At 44.6% G+C, this 18187-nt stretch overlaps 2 protein-coding genes across 3 annotated transcripts in view; one reads left to right on the top strand and one right to left on the bottom strand.

Moving 5' to 3' along the window:
• Window positions 1–445: 445 nt before the first annotated feature.
• Window positions 446–14537, bottom strand: WDR78 (WD repeat domain 78). The gene is made up of 15 exons (XM_018072385.2): window positions 14493–14537; window positions 11676–11785; window positions 11343–11499; window positions 9993–10132; window positions 9046–9204; window positions 8376–8540; window positions 7350–7594; window positions 6062–6148; window positions 5239–5390; window positions 4453–4610; window positions 4166–4287; window positions 3446–3544; window positions 2747–2973; window positions 1848–2001; window positions 446–591 (listed from the first exon to the last, which is right to left on the bottom strand). The coding sequence occupies exons 1-15, from the start codon at window positions 14522–14524 to the stop codon at window positions 547–549; spliced, it is 2052 nt and encodes a 683-aa protein (XP_017927874.1). The 5' UTR covers window positions 14525–14537; the 3' UTR covers window positions 446–546.
• Window positions 14538–14914: 377 nt separating this feature from the next.
• Window positions 14915–18187, top strand: part of MIER1 (MIER1 transcriptional regulator) — a 34884-nt gene continuing 31611 nt past the window's right edge. Inside the window, exons 1-2 of one of the 2 annotated variants that reach the window (XM_018072201.2) lie at window positions 14915–14993; window positions 15078–15170. Coding sequence is in view for 1 of the 2 variants with exons in the window: in XM_029959642.1 (XP_029815502.1) it covers window positions 16211–16219 (9 nt within the window). In the remaining variant the exon portion in view is untranslated. Of the gene's footprint in view, window positions 14994–15077; window positions 15171–16117; window positions 16220–18187 lie in introns of those variants that run through there. The other variant, XM_029959642.1, reaches the window with a different exon arrangement.

Below are 18187 nucleotides of genomic sequence, written 5' to 3'. Positions count from 1 at the left end.
TCTTTTTTTCTGTTTCTTCTGCTCTTCCCCCCCAGAATCCAGCCTAGGCAGCCAAACTCTGCCTGTTTCCAACCAACATGCAGGCTGAGCAAGTTCCCTGCCTGACATCACTCAAAACTCAGCATTCACCTTTGGTGGTGGGTTATGGGAGAAGATGGAACTGATGGAAAGTCCATGTATTTACTGGGTGATTTTACTGGGAAGGTACAGATACATCTAGCAAGGGCTGAGGTTGTAGCATGGAGGTGATTTTTGGTTTTGAATAACCCAAGGAGAAAAGACCTTGGGGGAAAAAAAAGGATAAAGACTAAAGGAGAAAAGACTATGGAGACTTTCCCATTATCTGTATTACAGAGAAGGCCATCCATGTATTAACACTGTTTGTCTAAGGAGGGGGACTTCTGGGGGAAAAGTTAGGGCATTTGAAAGCAATTTCTAACCAGTGTGGTTTCAAAGAGAAACTTTAATTATTGCAAAGGAATAAATGTTCATACTACATCGTGTCTTTCCTGCTGTTTCCCAACAGAGAAGGGGCAGCAGTTACTGTTAAACAGCTCCAACTGGACAAACGATGTCATGCAAGGTACCAACCTGTAAAACAAGAGGAAAAAGAACTGGTTCTTCCTTGGAATTCTGTTACTGCTATGGTTACCTCTAAGAGTACTCCTGGAAAACAGCACTTTTTTGGCAGACCTGGTTGGATTGCATTTGTACTGTCATGTTTGACAGCATACACAGATATATCTTGTTTATAAAAGAAGTTAATTTTCAAGATGATACATGTATAGTAGCTGCACTTAGATGTGATTGTCCCTGAGCATTAGCTGTAGTATGGCTATAGTATGGTCATGCTGAGTCTTGTCCATACCCAAGCCTAGGGAGACTTTGCTGCTACAAGAAAAGGGAGTGACAGAAATGGGTGATGCTGGAAAGTGGGGCTCCCTCTGGATAACGTGACCAGTTATGCTACTTGCCCAAAGCCTATGAAGTGAAGCGCTTTCAGTTCTGTTCTGGTGACATACCCAGGAAATTATCCCTGTACTGAATAACTGATGAACTTCTCTGCTCAGAGGACTCAGGCAGCTTCATGGTGGTTTGTGGGAGAAAAACCCACTAATTTTATTTTCTGAGTTTAACAACAATAGCCTCCCTCACTTTTCGTTTTTAAGGGAAATATCATTGTGGTTTACAGCACTTGGCAAATGAGGCTGGTAATTACCAGGATTTCTACCTGCAATGCTGACAGTTGTGAATTATTGATCCATAATATCCTAAGAATGAAGGTTAGATTGACGTCAGCATTTTCCTTCTCTCCAGCTTCAGTGTTTTGCGCCGTGTAATCTGAAGGGATTTATAAAAAGCAGCAGTCCCACTTTATAAACTGGCCACAGTTACAAGGGTCTGCTGGGTCTGACACCCACATGGTGAGACATTGTGTTGGTGGCCAGGGGAGGACACGTTGTGTCTGTGGTGGAGCAGGTGAGGGCATTCAGCCCAATAGAGTCTCCTGCAGACTGTTTAGAGGGAGTGTCACCTCCCTGCCCTTGCGTCCCAAATCCAGCTCTGTGGTGTACCTCTGGATTTGCAACCCAGTGAAACCTGCAGTTGACCTTCACTTGCAGTCAAGTGAACCCAACATTGACTGAACTGTTCCTGAAGTTTCTAGTGGTATGGCAGCAGAAGAGCAGGAACAACCTCAGCTTTAATCTGGTTATAGAATTGTATGTGATTCCACCTATTTCAGTATTCATTAGTTGGATCTTTCACAGTAGCTCCTTCCTGAGGAATGAGGCCCCAGAGCAGCACTCAGCCTCTGAGCACACCGCTGTTCTCCAAGCGTGTCGTACCTTGTTGCCGCCAGGAGCATCCAAGTTGAACAGCTCCCACACCCCAACTCCACCGAGGCTGTCTCCCAGCAGAAGGCAGTTGGTGTTCTTGGCAAAGAGGATGGACATGAGATTGGCTTCTGGGTTGGCAGCGTGGGAGATCACGGGGTTGAAGCTGCAACCCAGACAAGGCAGGAATTAATGGGTACCTTGCACTGACCTGAGTGCAGTGGCCTGTCAGTACAGCAGCCTGAGAAATGCTGCACGTTTCACTTCTTATGTTCTAGATTAACTCAAAAACTAGGAAGTGAGGCAATATTTTGTTTGGTCTCTGCCAGAACAAAATTTCCAGCTGCTATTAACTAAGATATCCTGGTTGCCTAAAACCTGTCCTATTGCCTGATCTGGGGGGTGGTGGGTAATATGGATATTATATTAATAACTTGCATTATGCTACTGCAGGATTTGGGGGCCTCTGGATCCACCCTGGGTTTGACGCCGTCAGTAATAAATACAGACCACCCGTGCAAGGCCACAGATAACTGAGCCACCCATGATTTGTGCACGTGGTGCACAGGAGTGGGAAAACATGAGAGGTATCTCAGCTTCAGACCATCGTATTTTATAAAAGTAGCTCAGTTTTGATGTTTTGTCTTTTAACTATGGCAGTGGTAAAATCTCTGATTTCTGCAGAAAAAACAGGCAGTTTTACCCTTTATCAGCTCCGTGAGGCATCCAGCTCCTGTTCTAACTCCATTTCTCTGGTAATAGCATCTGGTTTTACGAAATGAGTATTTCAAGATGCAATGCTTTCAATAGCTGAATAAGCTGTCCTGATCTGATAATTTTGATTAGGCAATAATTTGTAGCCTTCATGCCATAAGGTTTCAGAATTTTCTTTGAGAAAAGTAATTACTTACATGCTGACACTCAGATCCCAGATTTCTACCCTGCTTTCCTTCACTGCTGCAAATATGAAGGCTGATTTTGGAGACCACATGATGTCATGAACAAAAGCTCTGACAGAACTGAAAGTTAAAAGGGGCGTCTGTGAGTCCCGGTGCCATAAAATGGTGCTCCAGTCTGCAGAGCAGCTTAGGAACATGTCTGTGCTGGATGGATTCCAGGCCACTCTGTACACAGGACCCTTGGAGTTTGGGGAGAAACAAAAAACAACTTGGTGTTACTGTAGAGCTACAGAATCTCTTGTAGAGCTACCCATCTTTCTGTCAGAAATAAGACTATTTACCTGTACAGGACAATCACATTACTGATTATTTTCTTAAGCCAGGACTAAAGCTTTAAACCAGTTTATAGAAGTTTTAATAAAGTACTTAAAAAAACCCTTATAGCGTAGAAAGTAATCCTGTAAGACTGTGATGCTTCATGCCAGGGGAATTCATTCTTAATATAAGAAGAGAACTTTTGGTTTCTTTTGTTGCAGATGTTACATTTATAATGTTACATTTATAATGTTACATTTATAATGTTACATTTATATATACATATATATATAATTATATATTATTAGACATTATAATATAAGCAAAGAAATTGTTACATTTTTGAACTTAATTGAATGGTTTCTGCTGTCATTATGTTTTCTGTACATCACTCACTTTATGGCCTCTGTATGTTCCCAGAATCTGCTCTTTGCCTGAGCAAGAGCACTGGTAGATGTGGCCCTCATCTGTTCCAGCAAGATAAATATCCGTATCCTGAAAGAAAGGTAAAAAAAAAAAAAAAGCCTCAGTTGGATTAACCGATTTATCGCTTATCTAGAAATCGTAAAGGGCTGGATGAGTGTGGCAGACACAGGCTCTGAAGAGCTGAGGGGGAGCTGCTTTGTTGGGCCGGGGTGTGTGAGGTGAGTATAGAGGGGTCAGAATGTAGCACATTTCCTGTATGTGTTCTCTCAATCAATGCAGAACTTATGCTGGGATTTTTGACTCCTGAAAACCTTGGACGTTCAGCAGTCTGTGTGGAAAAGGCATAAATTCTTCAAGTGCTCTGCAGAAGAAAAACTCAGCTGGATAAAGAGAAGCACAGCACCCTATGTCCTGGACTTGGGAGATGTTGAACAAATCCTCACAGACTTGGTGAACACAGAGAGGGAAACTGCCCCAGGGTCTTCCCAAGGAAATGTGAGTAGCGTGGCTGAGAGGACAGAGCTGCTCATGGGCTTGGTTTACCATTTCGTCCTTTTGGGGTAAAACTTAGGCTTCAAATCCAGTGCCAAGTCCCCGACTAGTATTGAAGTAGCTCCAGCTGAGGATCCCACCTCTGCTATGTAGTTTTCCTGGGCAAAACTTTAGCCAGGATGGACTTTCTGAGCCTACCTCTGGGTGGAAGTCAAAGCACATTCCAGCTGCCTGTTGAGATATCGGAGCTTCACTTTTCCTTTCTTTCTCACCTGGTAATTTCTTCTTCTCCCTTTCTGTTCGCCTTAGTTTCATCAGATCTGTGCAAATAGAAGGAGTTTTTGTCAAACAGGTGTGTGACAGCCCTGTGAGTAACTCATGCTGCTCTGGAATGCCGAACTTAAATCTTTTGTGTATGATAACTGGTGTAAAGAATGTCACCTGAAATTAAACAAAGCAATTTCAGATATTTTTGCTCTGCTCACCAATGCAGTCCAGTCTTTGCTGGATGAGCCACTCAGTTACTCGCCCATCTGCTGAGATACACATCAGTCTCTCCTTTTTGTCACCTTCTGTTGCACCTCTGTCCTGTTCCACCCACCTCAGCTGCCACACAGCACCTGTATGTTTATTTAAGGATGCACTGGAACACAAGATGCACGTGGTAAATCATATCTGAACAAAGACAAGGCAATATAATTGAAAAATAATTAATCTTCCACTTTGTAATGAGTGTCAGATCTTATGATAGAAGTGTTTAGCTTTTCTTTAAAAAAAATAGTCTGAACATTGGTTGTTTTCTCCAGGAAAATTTTTTCTCTATTAAACATGTTTGATACTTAGTTTCAGGGCACTGTTTATGTGCTGATACCTTTCAGTGACACCTGAACCATGAAATCAATCTGTACCTTGTAGGAGAGAGCCCAGATCTGGGGAGCTGCCCTTAGGGCAAATGTCTCCCTCATCACCTTCCTCTCTCTCTCATTTTCTTCTTAATTCCTGCTCACTCCTCACCTGTTCTGATGTTCTCTGCATTTCTGGCAAGTGGAATCAGGGAGAAAGCACCAAAAGATACCACTGGTCACACCAAAGGATTTATTATCTGGGGCAGGATTGTCTTGGATAGGACATGGAGTATAAATGATATATGGTGGTAACTTGCTGCATTTTCTTAAAACTTCAAAGAACAGGACTCCTTTGTTTCACCTTTCCAAAGTGTTATTTGGTGAGAGGTGCCTGGAGTGGGAGGAGATGGGAGATCACAGCCTCACCTGCTGTCCAAGAACGCGGCGTTGTTCTGGCTCCTCACATCATAGACTGCAACAGATCCACTAGATGTTCCAACTGCTAAAAGGTTTGGACTTGCCAGGGAAAAATCCACAGCAGTAACACCATGGTCACACTGGAAAATGCGCTCTGGCCACTGACCAGGAGAAAAATACCAAGCATGTTTTAAGGTAGTTTCTTAATTTACCTCCATCTTCTCAGCACTGGGCACTAAATTGCTCTGCTGGAAAACTCAAGTGACCATAGTGACTTCTAGATAGAAATCAGGTACTGTGTTCTAAACTGCTCCATTTATTTCTTGCTGCAGCTGATAAAATTAGGAAAAAATAAAGATTGTGCAGAAATATGACACTGTAAAATAAGTTAGATTGGGTTACTCCAAACCAAATATCTAGAAGGGTCTATGGTGGCATCAGGGAGTCACTAGAGTATTTGATTGTTGTTGATGTGGTAAAGATGCATCACAGATTTGAATATTCATGGCTTAAATTAGTCTAATACACAGTTTTGACGAAGTAAAATTTGTAGAAGAAATCAAACTGAAGTTGTGTAATTTGATGGCAATCAGATGGTTTTTACTGTGACACTTCATTACTGAGATTTCCAAGATTTTTTTAAAATGGCTAATTTTAAAAGGATTCCTTTCAAGATAGATCTGTAAAGTATATATGTTATATCTATGCAATCCACTTTCTTTTTGGCACTATTGTGAGAAGTTAGATTAGATAATTATAGTTAAAAAGGAAATAAAGAAGAAATAGTACAGAGAAAAACACATTGAAGAAAAGCAAACTGGCTGCTCATTACCATGGGGTTCTTCAGTGACCAACAGCAAGCCAAGCCTTTCTTCTGATCTTTAGAATCAAACTCTCCGTAACCAATGGCTAAAAGATCCTGAAAGCACAAATTAACAGAAATCTCTCAGTTTAACTTGAATTTTAGTGGTGTATTTCCAAACAACAATTTTGTGTTAGCAGTGACCGTCAGGGCAAAGTCTGGAAAAACAACGCTCATGTCATATGCAGGTGGAATAACACACAAGATGAACATTGTTCTATAACCGTATTTGATGAGCAATATTTAATGGAATGCATAATAATACTTCTGGTTTTCTCTCTCAAGGTTACTTATAAAAGGAGCTTCAGTGAGCACCACAAACTCCTGGCTTTTAGCTTTCTACAGTGGGGTCCAATGAATTCCCGTAATTCCTTTCCATGGGCAGAAGTGAAAAACAGCAGCAAGACTTCAGTCTTCAGCTCCATTAATTTCTCTTTTCCTACACTTTCAAAGTAGGTGTTTGTTTGCCCTGTATTCTAAGACTGGGGCCTCTAAATGTGGCCAACTTTATAATATCTGGGGATCTGGTGTACTAACAGTATGAAATGGTCTTTGTTTTCTGTCTTTTTTGCCCTTACTGGTTTTCTGTTTCATGTCCTCACCTGCTTTTTACCTTCCTTCCATTCATTATTTTTGTGGTGTGGGGAAAACTGAGCCTTACATGCCTGAGTATGGAGATGTCTGAGTCATTCTCACTTCCACTGAAACCAAATTAAACAAACTTGGGCCGACTGCTTAGAAATCTGTGCTGTTATTATTTATCTTATCCTTAAAGTTTGATGATTGCTGCTTTTTTTTGGGAGATTACTGTTAAAGCCAAAGATGTGTTTTCTAAACTATCATGAATAAACTCCATCACTGGTGATAAAGTTTAGTAGTAGGAGTTTAAATTTCAACTGCCAGTTCTATCACAGACCAAATTTATTAATGTCGTTGTTCAGGTGACTGCCCAGGGTAAACTTTGCCCTGAGGGTCACTGCTAGCAGAAAATTGCCTTTTGGAAATACACTGCTAAAGTTCAGTTAAATTTTGGACCAATTAAAGCTGTTGTGATACATGTGTAGGAAAGCCTGGTGCTGCTGTTCAACCTGTAGATTAAGGGAACGAGGTTGTTATGTGGAAGGCCAAAAACAATCCACATGGTTGCAGGGATGGATCCATCTCCCTGAGATCCCTCCCAGCAAAGCACACCAAAATCAGGAGTTTATTTACACCGCCACTTGCTTGTAAAGAGCTCAGGAGTGACTTGTTAACTCACAGGATTCACTTTGTTCCAGGCCATGCTGCTCACGCTGTGGCCGCTGGTTAAATCACACGTGTAAGACCACAGCTGTTCCAGCCTGGGAGCTGCATCTTCTTCTGGGGTTTTATTTATTGTCATTGATGGGTCAATTAATCCTTTTCCTTCTTTTCCCTCATCCTTCTTTTCCTTATCATGCTCTTCCTCTTCATCTTCTTCCATGGCTGTTGCTGTATCACCCCTGTCCGAGGTAATGTCAGGCTCTGAAATGCACAGATATGGTGGAGTCTGAGTAGGAACATTTCACTCATCTCACTCCAGTAGTTCCCATCAGTGGAAAAAATTTGCCCTTTCAGCAGATATTTTGCAGCAAAAAAAATGTGAAGATTTGAGGAATTAAGACATCCTGACTTCTAAAACTGTGGTTGAAATATTGCTGGGGACAGAGAAAACAACTCGACAAGGCTGTGGTGTGCCAGGTCTGTACTACAGGTGTGAAACGAGCGTATTTAGCTACCCAGCAACAAGGTAGGAATTTATGTCCACCCCCCACCAGGAATGTTTCTAATCTCATGTATTTAAAAATGTGTTTAAATAGATTGTTTTCAAGTTAGATGCCAAATTTTAAAGCACCACACTACACATCAATGCTGTAACACCACAGCTGAGTTGCACAATGCTGTGATAAGTCTCCTTCTAAAATTAAAATTAAAAAAAAATATAAGAGATATTCCAATGCAAAAAGTGGTGAGTGAAGTAGCAGAATTTATCTCCTATCTCTAGGAAACAAGTTTGACTAATATTTTGAATAAGTCTCAATTTGTGGTATAAGCTCAGAGTTAATTTATTCAGTTCTTCCACTGAGCCTGTTAAAGTGCATGTAAAACTGTGAAGTTCATTTTGGCATCTCAAAAACTCTCCTCTCTTTGGTCTATTTAATTGACTTGTCATCTATAAAGACATCCAGTGAGGGACATAACTCTCTGACTTCCAATAGGACATAAAACCTTGTGCTGGAAATGGGATACTCAGTAAGGAACAAACCTATAAGGACAGGAATCTGCCGATAAGCTGCAAGTTTGGGTTGAAAAATATTCTCCATTAAAATCCTCTCCATGATAACTAAATCCTGCTTTAAGTTTTCTGATGTTAATATAGCTTCTGAATGGCATTTCTCCTCTTCCTGGCTCCTGACAGGAACAGCGCTTTCTGAAATCATTAGAGAAGAAGTTGTGATGCCTGATAACAGATAATATGGGAAATAAATGGTTTTAACACAATAAAACTTTGCACATAAAAGTTGAGAGATAAGAATTCTCCTCCACCTGCAAAAAGCATAGAAGAATCTGTCAGGATCAAAGAATACTTCCATTATGAGTTTTTTCTTGCTTTAATTTTGTTTTCTTTTATTGCTCAGGTACTCAGTATGATGAGATATTCTGGAATTTTTCACAAATGGCGTTCTGCTTCTACTGTCCCACGTGAGTGAGTGAGTACCAGCAAGCCTTGTCCCTGACTATTTATCTTTATTTAAGGTAATTTCTGATGGCAATGGACAGCAAAGGCCTCAGTGCAGCCCTATCCAAGATTCTTTTGCAAACTGTCTTTCAGGCACCAGTCAGGCCAAGCACGTTCTTCAGGTAGTTTCCCCACACAGCATTGTGATGTGCCTGTTTTAGAAGGATGAAAACAGGACAGAAATGTAAAATGTTACCTCTGTCAGAAGAGACAGACACAGTCTGCTCCTGCTCTTTCATTGTGGGAGATTTGCTGCTTCCCCCTGTTGTGGCTCCAGATCCTTCTGCCTGTGACGTAGGTTCTGTTTCTGATGCATCCAGTGAATTGTCCAAGTCCCAGGAAGTGACCATCGTCCCTGGCAATGAATTTCACTGCGTTATACACGTCTCTCATTTTGCTACATTATTACAAGGGCCTTGAGCAGGGCCAGCTCCTGCCCAAACCTCACCTTTATATGCTCAGCTCTTCAAACAGGGGTTGGAACAAGCCCTGCTGATGCTCAAGGCACTCAAAAAAAGCGGCAAATACGTTTTCAAATCAGATTATCTACTTCTTTTAATTTTTCCCTCATTTTACATGCACTAACAAACACAAAGAAAAAATGTTTTAGACAGCATTTCCCATAGTTTTCTTTGGCCTCCTACACACAAAAGGCACGTTTTTTTTAGAGCACTGAGGTTGTACATTCCGTAAAATTGCATCGATCTTGTGAGACTGCCAAGATTTCCTGCTTTCCCCAAGGTTTTAAATCTCATCACAGAGGTTCCCTTCTTTGCATTAAGACAAACAGAAATAGAAACCAGCGTCACTGAAAAGTTAAAGGGGGAAAAGGAAGCTGTGTCCTTTCATGTTCCAAGGGAAGAGCTGAGGATTAGCTGGAGAAGCTCTGCTTGCAAAGTGCTGAGGCAGGCAGGGCACAGCAGCTCTCATTTAGTGTTCATGACTATTTTATTGCAATGGATACAGTGTTCCAGCAACAAGTTCACATTTTAGGAGGGCCAGAAAAGGCCACCACAAATCACACTGCCCTGTCTGAACTCAAAGCTCTGGAAGTGAAAGTTGAGGAAACATCCCAAGATGGAAGAAATAAAAAAGCCCTTTTCTCAGTGTTCTGCCAGCTGCAGGGAGTGTTTTGAGTTTTACCTTTATCTTCCATGATAATTGTCTCACATTGCACTTCCTTGTTTTTGGCAGCCCCAGCCAGGGTTTGCACCATTCTCTCTTCAAAGCGTTCGCTGCCAGCTTTGGTTTTGCACATGTCAGCGTAAATCTTATTCCGCTCCCTCGAAAACAAAGGAGACAGTGTTTGGCAACTCTCTGAAAAACTTCTGCATTCACATTCCCAGTGTCTTTGAACAGGAGAGGACACTCCATTTTTTACATTTATTGCTTGGATGTTTTTGGATTGCTAAATGTTATTTCAGTGTTTGTATTTCTCTCAGCAGCTGTTTCTGACCTTTGTGATGCTGTTCTAAAACAGGAATGGCTGTAGAGAGCAGGACCAGCAAAAATCCCTACCCCAACTACCTGTACATTTTGGGGGAATTCTGAGGAGTTCTCTTCACTTGGGAGTGAAGAAATACGTAGCTCTCTTCACTTGGGAGTGAAAGGCAGAGCATCCAAGACACAAAAAGGAAACTGCTCCATTTCTATTTCCCCCAGCCCTCAAGTTCTGTAGGGATGTCAGTGGGAATTGTGAACATTTTTTATTATTTTGGTTTCACTATTTGAGCAGATGATGTGGGTCATACCCCACTCCTGCTGTGCTCAGGAAGAATTACTGTTCCTGTACAGCTGGCCATACCCTCTGTGCACACCAGTGAAACCTGATTCGTTGGATGCTCATCCTCTTCCCAAAAAGCCCACCAGTGTGATTGACAAACATTGGGGTTGGAGTCCTACCATGAACTTGGTGTGGACACAAGCAAAAAGAGCTTACTTAGAGGAGTTGTTTGACTTGTCAGCTGCAGCTTTGGGGCTTTGTGCTTCCAAAAGCTGTGTGACAGGTCTGTCACATGGAGAGAACTTTGCTGCTCTCTGCCCTAGGCAGCTCCTGGGAATAAGCCAAAAACCTGGGTTAACTCCCCACCAAAGCTCATGGGAGTCCAGGGAGGACTCTGAAGTGGGAATACTAAGGGGAGATACAATATTATGGTTCCTTCTAACTAGAAGCACTGTGAGGAGCTTCAGAGGAAGCCAACATTTAGTATGTTTATCTCTTCTTTATTAATAAATAATTAGCTGTAAAGCTACACACAAAGATGAATGCAGAGGTTTGTGATTTCCTACTATTTTCATGAAAATTTAGTCATGTAATTCCTTATCACACGCTTCTCTTTCCCTGACCCCCTGCTTTTCCTAACCTGCCTTAATTTTTTCAGTGAAAGACAGAATGAATTTCATCAACGTGATGGAGTTGCAAGAAATTTAGCCTTGCCAAAGAGAGACCCAAGGCTTTGAACACAGATGAAATGGGGGCCAATCTATACCTACAGAACTCTCCCAGCATCTTCTGCTTCCACAGACACCATGACAGAGGGCATATCAAACATCCAGAGTGTGTCTGTCTCTGAGAGGTAAATATCCACTCTCTGATCCAGGTCTGCCTCTGTTAATTCTTCTTCCGTCTCCTCCTGCCCCACCTGCACAGCTGAAAAATGAGGTGAACAAGTGCTTTTCTGCTCTGAATTTAAAAGAAGACAAATTAATTCTTAAAGTATTGTGAACTACCGAGTTCCTTTGAAGTGCTGGGCTGACTCAGTGTCTCACAAATCCCAGTGCTCCAAAGAACAGTTTAAATCTATAATTATAGTGTCTGTTCTTTACCAGATAAGCTCAAAGTTGGGTCTTGTCCAGAGCCAGGTTCTGCTGTTCCCTCGAGGCCAGACTTGGTTGTTGATTTGTTTGATATCCAAGTGCTGCTGCTTCCATATGTCCTTCAGTGACAAGAAATAAGCAGAAATTGTCTCAAAAAAAGAGATGTCTTATTTTCAGGAGGTACTTTATATTTTTTAAGTCATTTTTTGTCTATATTTGCTCCTGGTTGATATCCCAGCCTCTGGGATTATGCGTTGTAACAGCCAGCCTGGGAAACATGACAGAAGGATGGTCCTCAAAGAGCAATTTCTTTATCTTAAAAATCACAACTGCAGTTATTTATTGCATTTTGATACAGTGATGTGGCTCATGATTTTTCATTTTAAACACAAATAGTTATTTACCTTCTTTTTGTATGACTTAATTGAATTTGTCATTTGGATGCACATAATCACCCAGAGGTAACTGGTTTAAATTTAGTAAAAGAGAGAATGTTAACAAGATTTGTATATTTTTAATAATTTAATATTTGAATTTATATATTTTACATTTTTGTAAAAAAGATTGTCTGTACTTAATAAGTATTATCAACACAGATAAAATACTTGAAAACGAAGTTTGCCTTGCCTGGATGTGGCAGTATTTGGGTCTGACTGGAAGAGGGGATGCGGTGTCACATTCTTCCCATCTTCATCAAAAACCTGAAGAAATATTTAAATAATTAAGATAATTTGACTGTGTTCCCAAGGAACAGGGATGACACTTGTGAAGGGGTTTGCATTCCTTCAGGGATCAGCTCAAGAGGGCTGATCAAAGTCACCTTTGCCTGGGACTTCTTTGGAACCCTCTTTAATGGGCGGAAATAGCTGGAAAACCCCATTTCTCTTTGGTCAAACTTTGTGGCTTTTTCAGCTCATTTATTCTCTAATGACCTCCAGGAGTGACTGAACTGTTGAAGTCCAATTAAAAGTGCAGCCAAAGTAATGAGATAATTATCCATCTTTTTAATTATAGTGTTCAAGGTATTTTATTGTAGGAAGGTCAGTCACGTCTTTAAATGCAGTTCCTGACCCAGCCTGAGTGCGGGAATAGAAAGAATTGAAAGCCATGGAGCTGTTAGAGCAGGTCCAGAAGAGGCCACGGAGATGCTCCCAGGGCTGGAGCCCCTTTGCTCTGGAGACAGGCTGGGAGAGCTGGGGGTGTTCACCTGGAGAAGGCTCCAGGGGGACCTTAGAGTCCTTCCAGTGCCTAAAGGGACTCCAAGAGAGCTGGAGAGGGACTTGGGACAAGGGCCTGGAGGGACAGGACAAGGGGGAATGGCTTCCCACTGCCAGAGGGCAGGATTAGATGGGATATTGGGAAGAAATTCTTCCCTTTGAGGGTGGTGAGGAGCTGGGATGGAATTCCCCGAGCAGCTGTGGCTGTCCCATCCCTGAAGTGTCCATGGCCAGGTTGGATGGGGCTTGGAGCAACGTGGCCTAGTGGAAGGTGTCCCTGCCCATGGCAGGGGGTGGGACAGGATGAGCTTTCTGTCCCTCCCAACCATTCCGTGGTTCTGTGATCATTCCTGCAGGTCGATTTTGGACAGCGACCATCGTTCAGGAGGTGTCCCTGGCTCTCACCTGCAGGGGCCCCTGGGTGCCCACGAGGCCCCCCCTGCGCACTGGCCGTCCCTCGGAGGCCATGGAGGTCCTGCGGGAGCTGCTCACGGTGCTGCCCCGTCTGGGGGAGACAAGGACCCCCCCGGTTCCTGCTCCTGCTCCTGCTCCTCCTGCTGCTCCTTCTTCTCCGGCCCTGGCCCTGCAACACCCACAGAGGCTCCTTCTCAACCAGCACAACACCCAAAACAACACAGCACCCTCAAGTTCCAACGGCGCTTTACACGATTGAAAGGTTTAAATAGAAAAGATTGTTTAAAATATAGAGGATTATATTAAATAAAAATGTATCAGATTATGAAATAGAAATGATTATTGAATCTAAAGGATTAAAAGGGTTATCATGTTATTGTTAACCCTACACAATTGGCCCAGCCCTTGTGAGACAGGACTTAATATTATAAAATATCATAAATGGTAATAAAGGATTTTTACCATTTATTTATTATATTTTATTATTAGACTACTGTGTATCACATATCAATTATTTTAAAGGATATAAACCATTTACAATTAAGTATTTTTATCATTTCATTATAATTTATTATATACAATGAATTATATATTATCAATTACTTTAAAGATTTAAACCATTTACAATAAGGTATTTCACCATTTATTCTAATTTAATTTATTATATGTATGTTCTAATGTATTATATATTACCAACTATTTTAAAGGATTTAAACAATGTAGAATAAAATATTTTTATTATTTATTATAATTTACCACGTATTATAATTTTTATTTATTATATATTCTAATGATTGTATATTACCAATTATTTTAATGTATGTAAGCCATTTATATAAAGGATTTTTACCATTTATTTATTGTAATTAATTATATATTTTAATTTATTATACATTATAATTTATCATATAATTCCCAATTATTTTAAAGATGTAATGAAGAATTTTTATCATTTATTATCTATTCTAATTTATTATCTCTGCTATTATATATTCCCAGTTATTTTAAGGGATTTAAAACATTTATAATAAAGGAATCTTACCATTTATTTATTATAACTCACTTTATATTACAACTTATTATCTATTCTAATTTCTCCTATATTCCCGGTGATTTTGAAGGCTCTGAGCCATTTTTAACATTAAATAATATTTGGATGTTTGGAAGGTTTAAAGCCCCTCCCGGTCCCACTCACGGCGGAGGCCGCGGCCCGGCGGGGCCCGGCATGGCGGCGTCTCCGTTACCACGGCAACGCCGCCCAACACGCCGCGCGGGGATTGGCCGCCAGCACCGGCACCGCCCATAGGTGGGTGCGCGCGCGCGCGGCCGCGCTGTCCCCGCTCCGCAGCCCCGGACGGCCCCGGGTTCGGGTCCCGCCCCCGCCGGCACAGCGGGAGCCGCACTGGAGCCGCAGCGCCGGGGGGGCTGTTCCGCCCTGAGTCAGCGCAGACCCCGCGGGTGCTGCTGGGGGCGCTGGGCATGCGGCTCCTCGCCTGTGCCTGACCCGCGCGGTTCGGGCGCGGCAGGGGCTCCCCGGGCCGGGGCGGTAACAGCCCGGGGCGCGGTGTCCGCGCTTTGACAGCCATGCCCCGCCGAGGGCGCCCCCGCGCCCGCCCGGGCACGGCGCTGGCCGGGCAGTGAGGCACCGCGGGCTGCGGGGAGACGCGAGGAACGGGACCAGACAGCTGCATTTGGGGTGGGTTGCCTTTTTTGGGGGATGGTTTTCCTGTTTTTTTGAGTGTTTTTTTAACCTCGAGCTGTTCTTCTTGTGCCACCCAAGAGCCTCACGCACGGCAGGAGCCCCCGTTGCCCGAGGACATTCCATTCGCTGCACGGCCGATGAGACCCGCTCCGCCCCTCTGCGGCTCCGCGCGTGAGTACGGCAGCGGGGCCGGGGGAAGGGAGTGGCACCGGCACCGTCCCTGGAGCGGGAGCGGCGCGGAGCGGTGGTGCCGGTGCGCGGGAGTCAATGGGGCGGGGCCGGGCCCTCAGCGCTGGGGGGCGCGGCCTGTGCCTTGAGTGACAGGCGGGGCGTGGCCTGTGCCGTGAGTGACAGGCGGGGCGGCCTGTGCCTTGAGTGACAGGCGGGGCATGGCCTGTGCATTGAGGTCTGCTAGGGGGTGTAGTCTGCGTATTGAGTGACACCTAAGGGGGCGTGGCTTGTACACTGAGTGACAGAGAAGGGGTGGGGCGTGAGAGACGGCGGAGGGATGCGCTTCAGAGCTGAGGGGGGCGCGGCCTTGCGATTGAGTGGCAGGCGAGGGGACGTGGCCTGCACCCAGTAGCTTGTGAGGGGGCGTGGCCTGCACTCTGAGTGACAGGCAGATCCCGCACCCTGACTAACAGGCAGGTGCGTGGCCTTGCGCTCCGAGTGACAGGCGGGGGCATGACCGATGCCCTGAATGACAGATCATGGGGCGTGACCTGTGCTTTGAGTGACAATAAAGGGGCTCGGCCCCAGTTCACAGGCCTGGCTTGGTCTTTGAGTGACAGGCTGATGGAGGCGTGGCTTTGCGCCCTGAGTGACAGGCGAGGGGGCGTGGTCGTGCGCTCTGAGTGACATATTATGGGCGTGGCCTGAACCCTGATTAACATATATGGGGTGTGGCCTAAGCCCTGAGTGACAGGCCAATCCCCTGAGTGACATGTGAGAGCTTGGCCAACACCCTGAGTGACAAGCGGGACCCGCCGCCTCAAACACCAGGCTCAGGGGGCGTGGCCCTCAGCGCCTGCCGGGGGGGCGTGGCCCGCGCCGTGATTGACAGTCGCGGTGCGCGGTGACGTCGTGCGCAGCGCGGCCCCGCCCCCTCCGCCGCCGCCGCTGCCGCTCCCGGAGCCGCTCCCGCCCGCTCCCCCTCCCGGGACCGACGGCTCCTCCCGGCGATGTGACCCTTCCCCGCGCCCTCAGCGACCATGGCCGAGGTGAGACCGTCAGGGGGGCGCACGGGGAACTTGTTGCGCGGGGCTGCAAGTTTGTTGCGGGGAGCGGAGGCCCGTGAGCACCGGAGGTCCCGCCCGCTCCCCCCCTCCGGGCCTTCAGCCCCCGGGGACGGCCCGAACAGGCCGTCCCGGGGGCTGAAGGCCCCTGAAGGGAGTGAGCGGGCGGGACCCAGGGCGGCGCCTCCCGCTTTTTGTAGCACCACGTCTATTTATTTGCTTTAAATATCTTTTTTTAGTCGTTAGGACAAAGGGGGGTTGGTTCAGAGGTAGGGCAGTGGTCCTGCGAGGGGAGAGCCTTCTCCTGGGAAACGCAGGGTTTCCAAGGAATTATTTGGGGGTAATCAGTTGTGTTCTGTTAATGGGGATAGCATAAAATAATGAAAGGGTAATAATGGGGTAATTAAAACAAAAATAAAACCAAAAACACACCTCTTTTTTGAAGCGTGGAGTCATTGGCGGGGTGGGTTTGTCCATCCCAGTGGGATCTGGGGGAGCAGCTCCTTCCCCTGCTCAGGAGGAGAGCTGGGACAGATGGATGGGTGTTTCATTAAGTTTTCTTTGAATTAGCCCCAGATGCCAATCTCTTGGCGTTGGAAATGCTGAGTTGAGAAGTACCTGTTGGGAAAATGAAACCTGTGGGACAGGCGTCACTTCCAGGGGAGTTGGAACTGTCAGGATTAGGATATTTTATACATGAGGCTTCTTCCCTTGGAATTCCTGAATAAACACAGATTTTCCCTTAAATTATTTTGTCTTTTCCTCCCAAATGAGAACTGTGATGGAGCATTCTTCCTGTTGTTGAGACAACATGTCCTGAGCTAATCTTAGGAGTTAGAAGAACCTGCCTGTTTGGTTTTTTTATCTTGAGAGGGAGAGAACCACAGCTCTGATCCTAAAAAATGTGAATATTAAAGTCCTCCCATCTCTAGAGCTGGAGAGACAGTGGGGCCTTTGCTCTGGGCATCACAGGATTTGGGATTTGTCTCTCACAGAATTCAGGATTTCTGTCTTGAGTTTCACCAACTGCCTGGAAGTTTTGTCATTTTTTTTAATTAACCGCCAAATCCTGTGATCTGAACCCCAATATCCTCTCAGTGCTGTGTCCTGGGGGGCTGAGCCTTTTGCTGATGCTGAGGAACTTCCTACTCCATGTCACATCCTCGGCACTCTGAGGGCTGGGGAAGGCTGTGCTGCCCAGAGCAACAAAAACGCACTGGAATGTGGAGCTTGGGTTTTCCCTTCATGGATTTTCCAACAGCTGGGGCCTTTATTGGTCTTGATATTTGGCTAAGAAAGGAAAAGGGTTTTCTTCATCTTTGTCATTTTGAAGGTGAATTCTTTGTGCTGTTTTGGCGTCTTTATTTGAGCAGAAGGAGTAGGAGGAGCAGAAAGGGCTGGGAGAGCTTGGATCTACCTGAGAGAGCTTGGATCCACCTGTGGATGAGTTCATGAGCACGTGGTGTTCATTCCCAGTCAAGTTGTGCAGGAAACTGTTGTGTCTGAATTGAGACAAAATCAATACTTTCAGTGATTTAAACCAGGATAAATGTTCTGAATATGGTTTGTGTCCCTGCCCATGGCAGGGGGTTGGAACTGGGTAGTCTTTCAGGTCCATTCCAACCCAAACCACTCTAGTATTCTATGAATTTAGGGAATATACAGGGACTAGGTTGGGAATCCTCCTTAGCATGGCATTTCCTCTTAGCTCTGGTATCGAACTAAAGGAACTGAGGGTGATGAAAATGTGGGTGGAAAGGCTGTGAGGTCTGAGACTGCTGTTGTGCCTCTTGCCCTCTTCCCCATCCTTCCTTCCCCAGTGGAAAATTGTTTGTGACTGTTCTGAAGGAATGCACAGGAGCTCATCCCTCAGGCAGGAATGATCCTAAAAGGTTGTGTTCTAGAGAATCAGCTCCAGATCTAAACCTCAAAACCCAATGTAACTATGAAACT

This window comes from Manacus vitellinus, unplaced genomic scaffold (genome assembly GCF_001715985.3).
Source record: "Manacus vitellinus isolate BGI_N305 unplaced genomic scaffold, ASM171598v3 scaffold_21_pilon, whole genome shotgun sequence".
In the NCBI taxonomy this organism is placed as follows: domain Eukaryota; kingdom Metazoa; phylum Chordata; class Aves; order Passeriformes; family Pipridae; genus Manacus; species Manacus vitellinus.
Note: the sequence above shows the minus strand (reverse complement) of the source record. Positions and strands in the feature narration are given on the sequence as shown.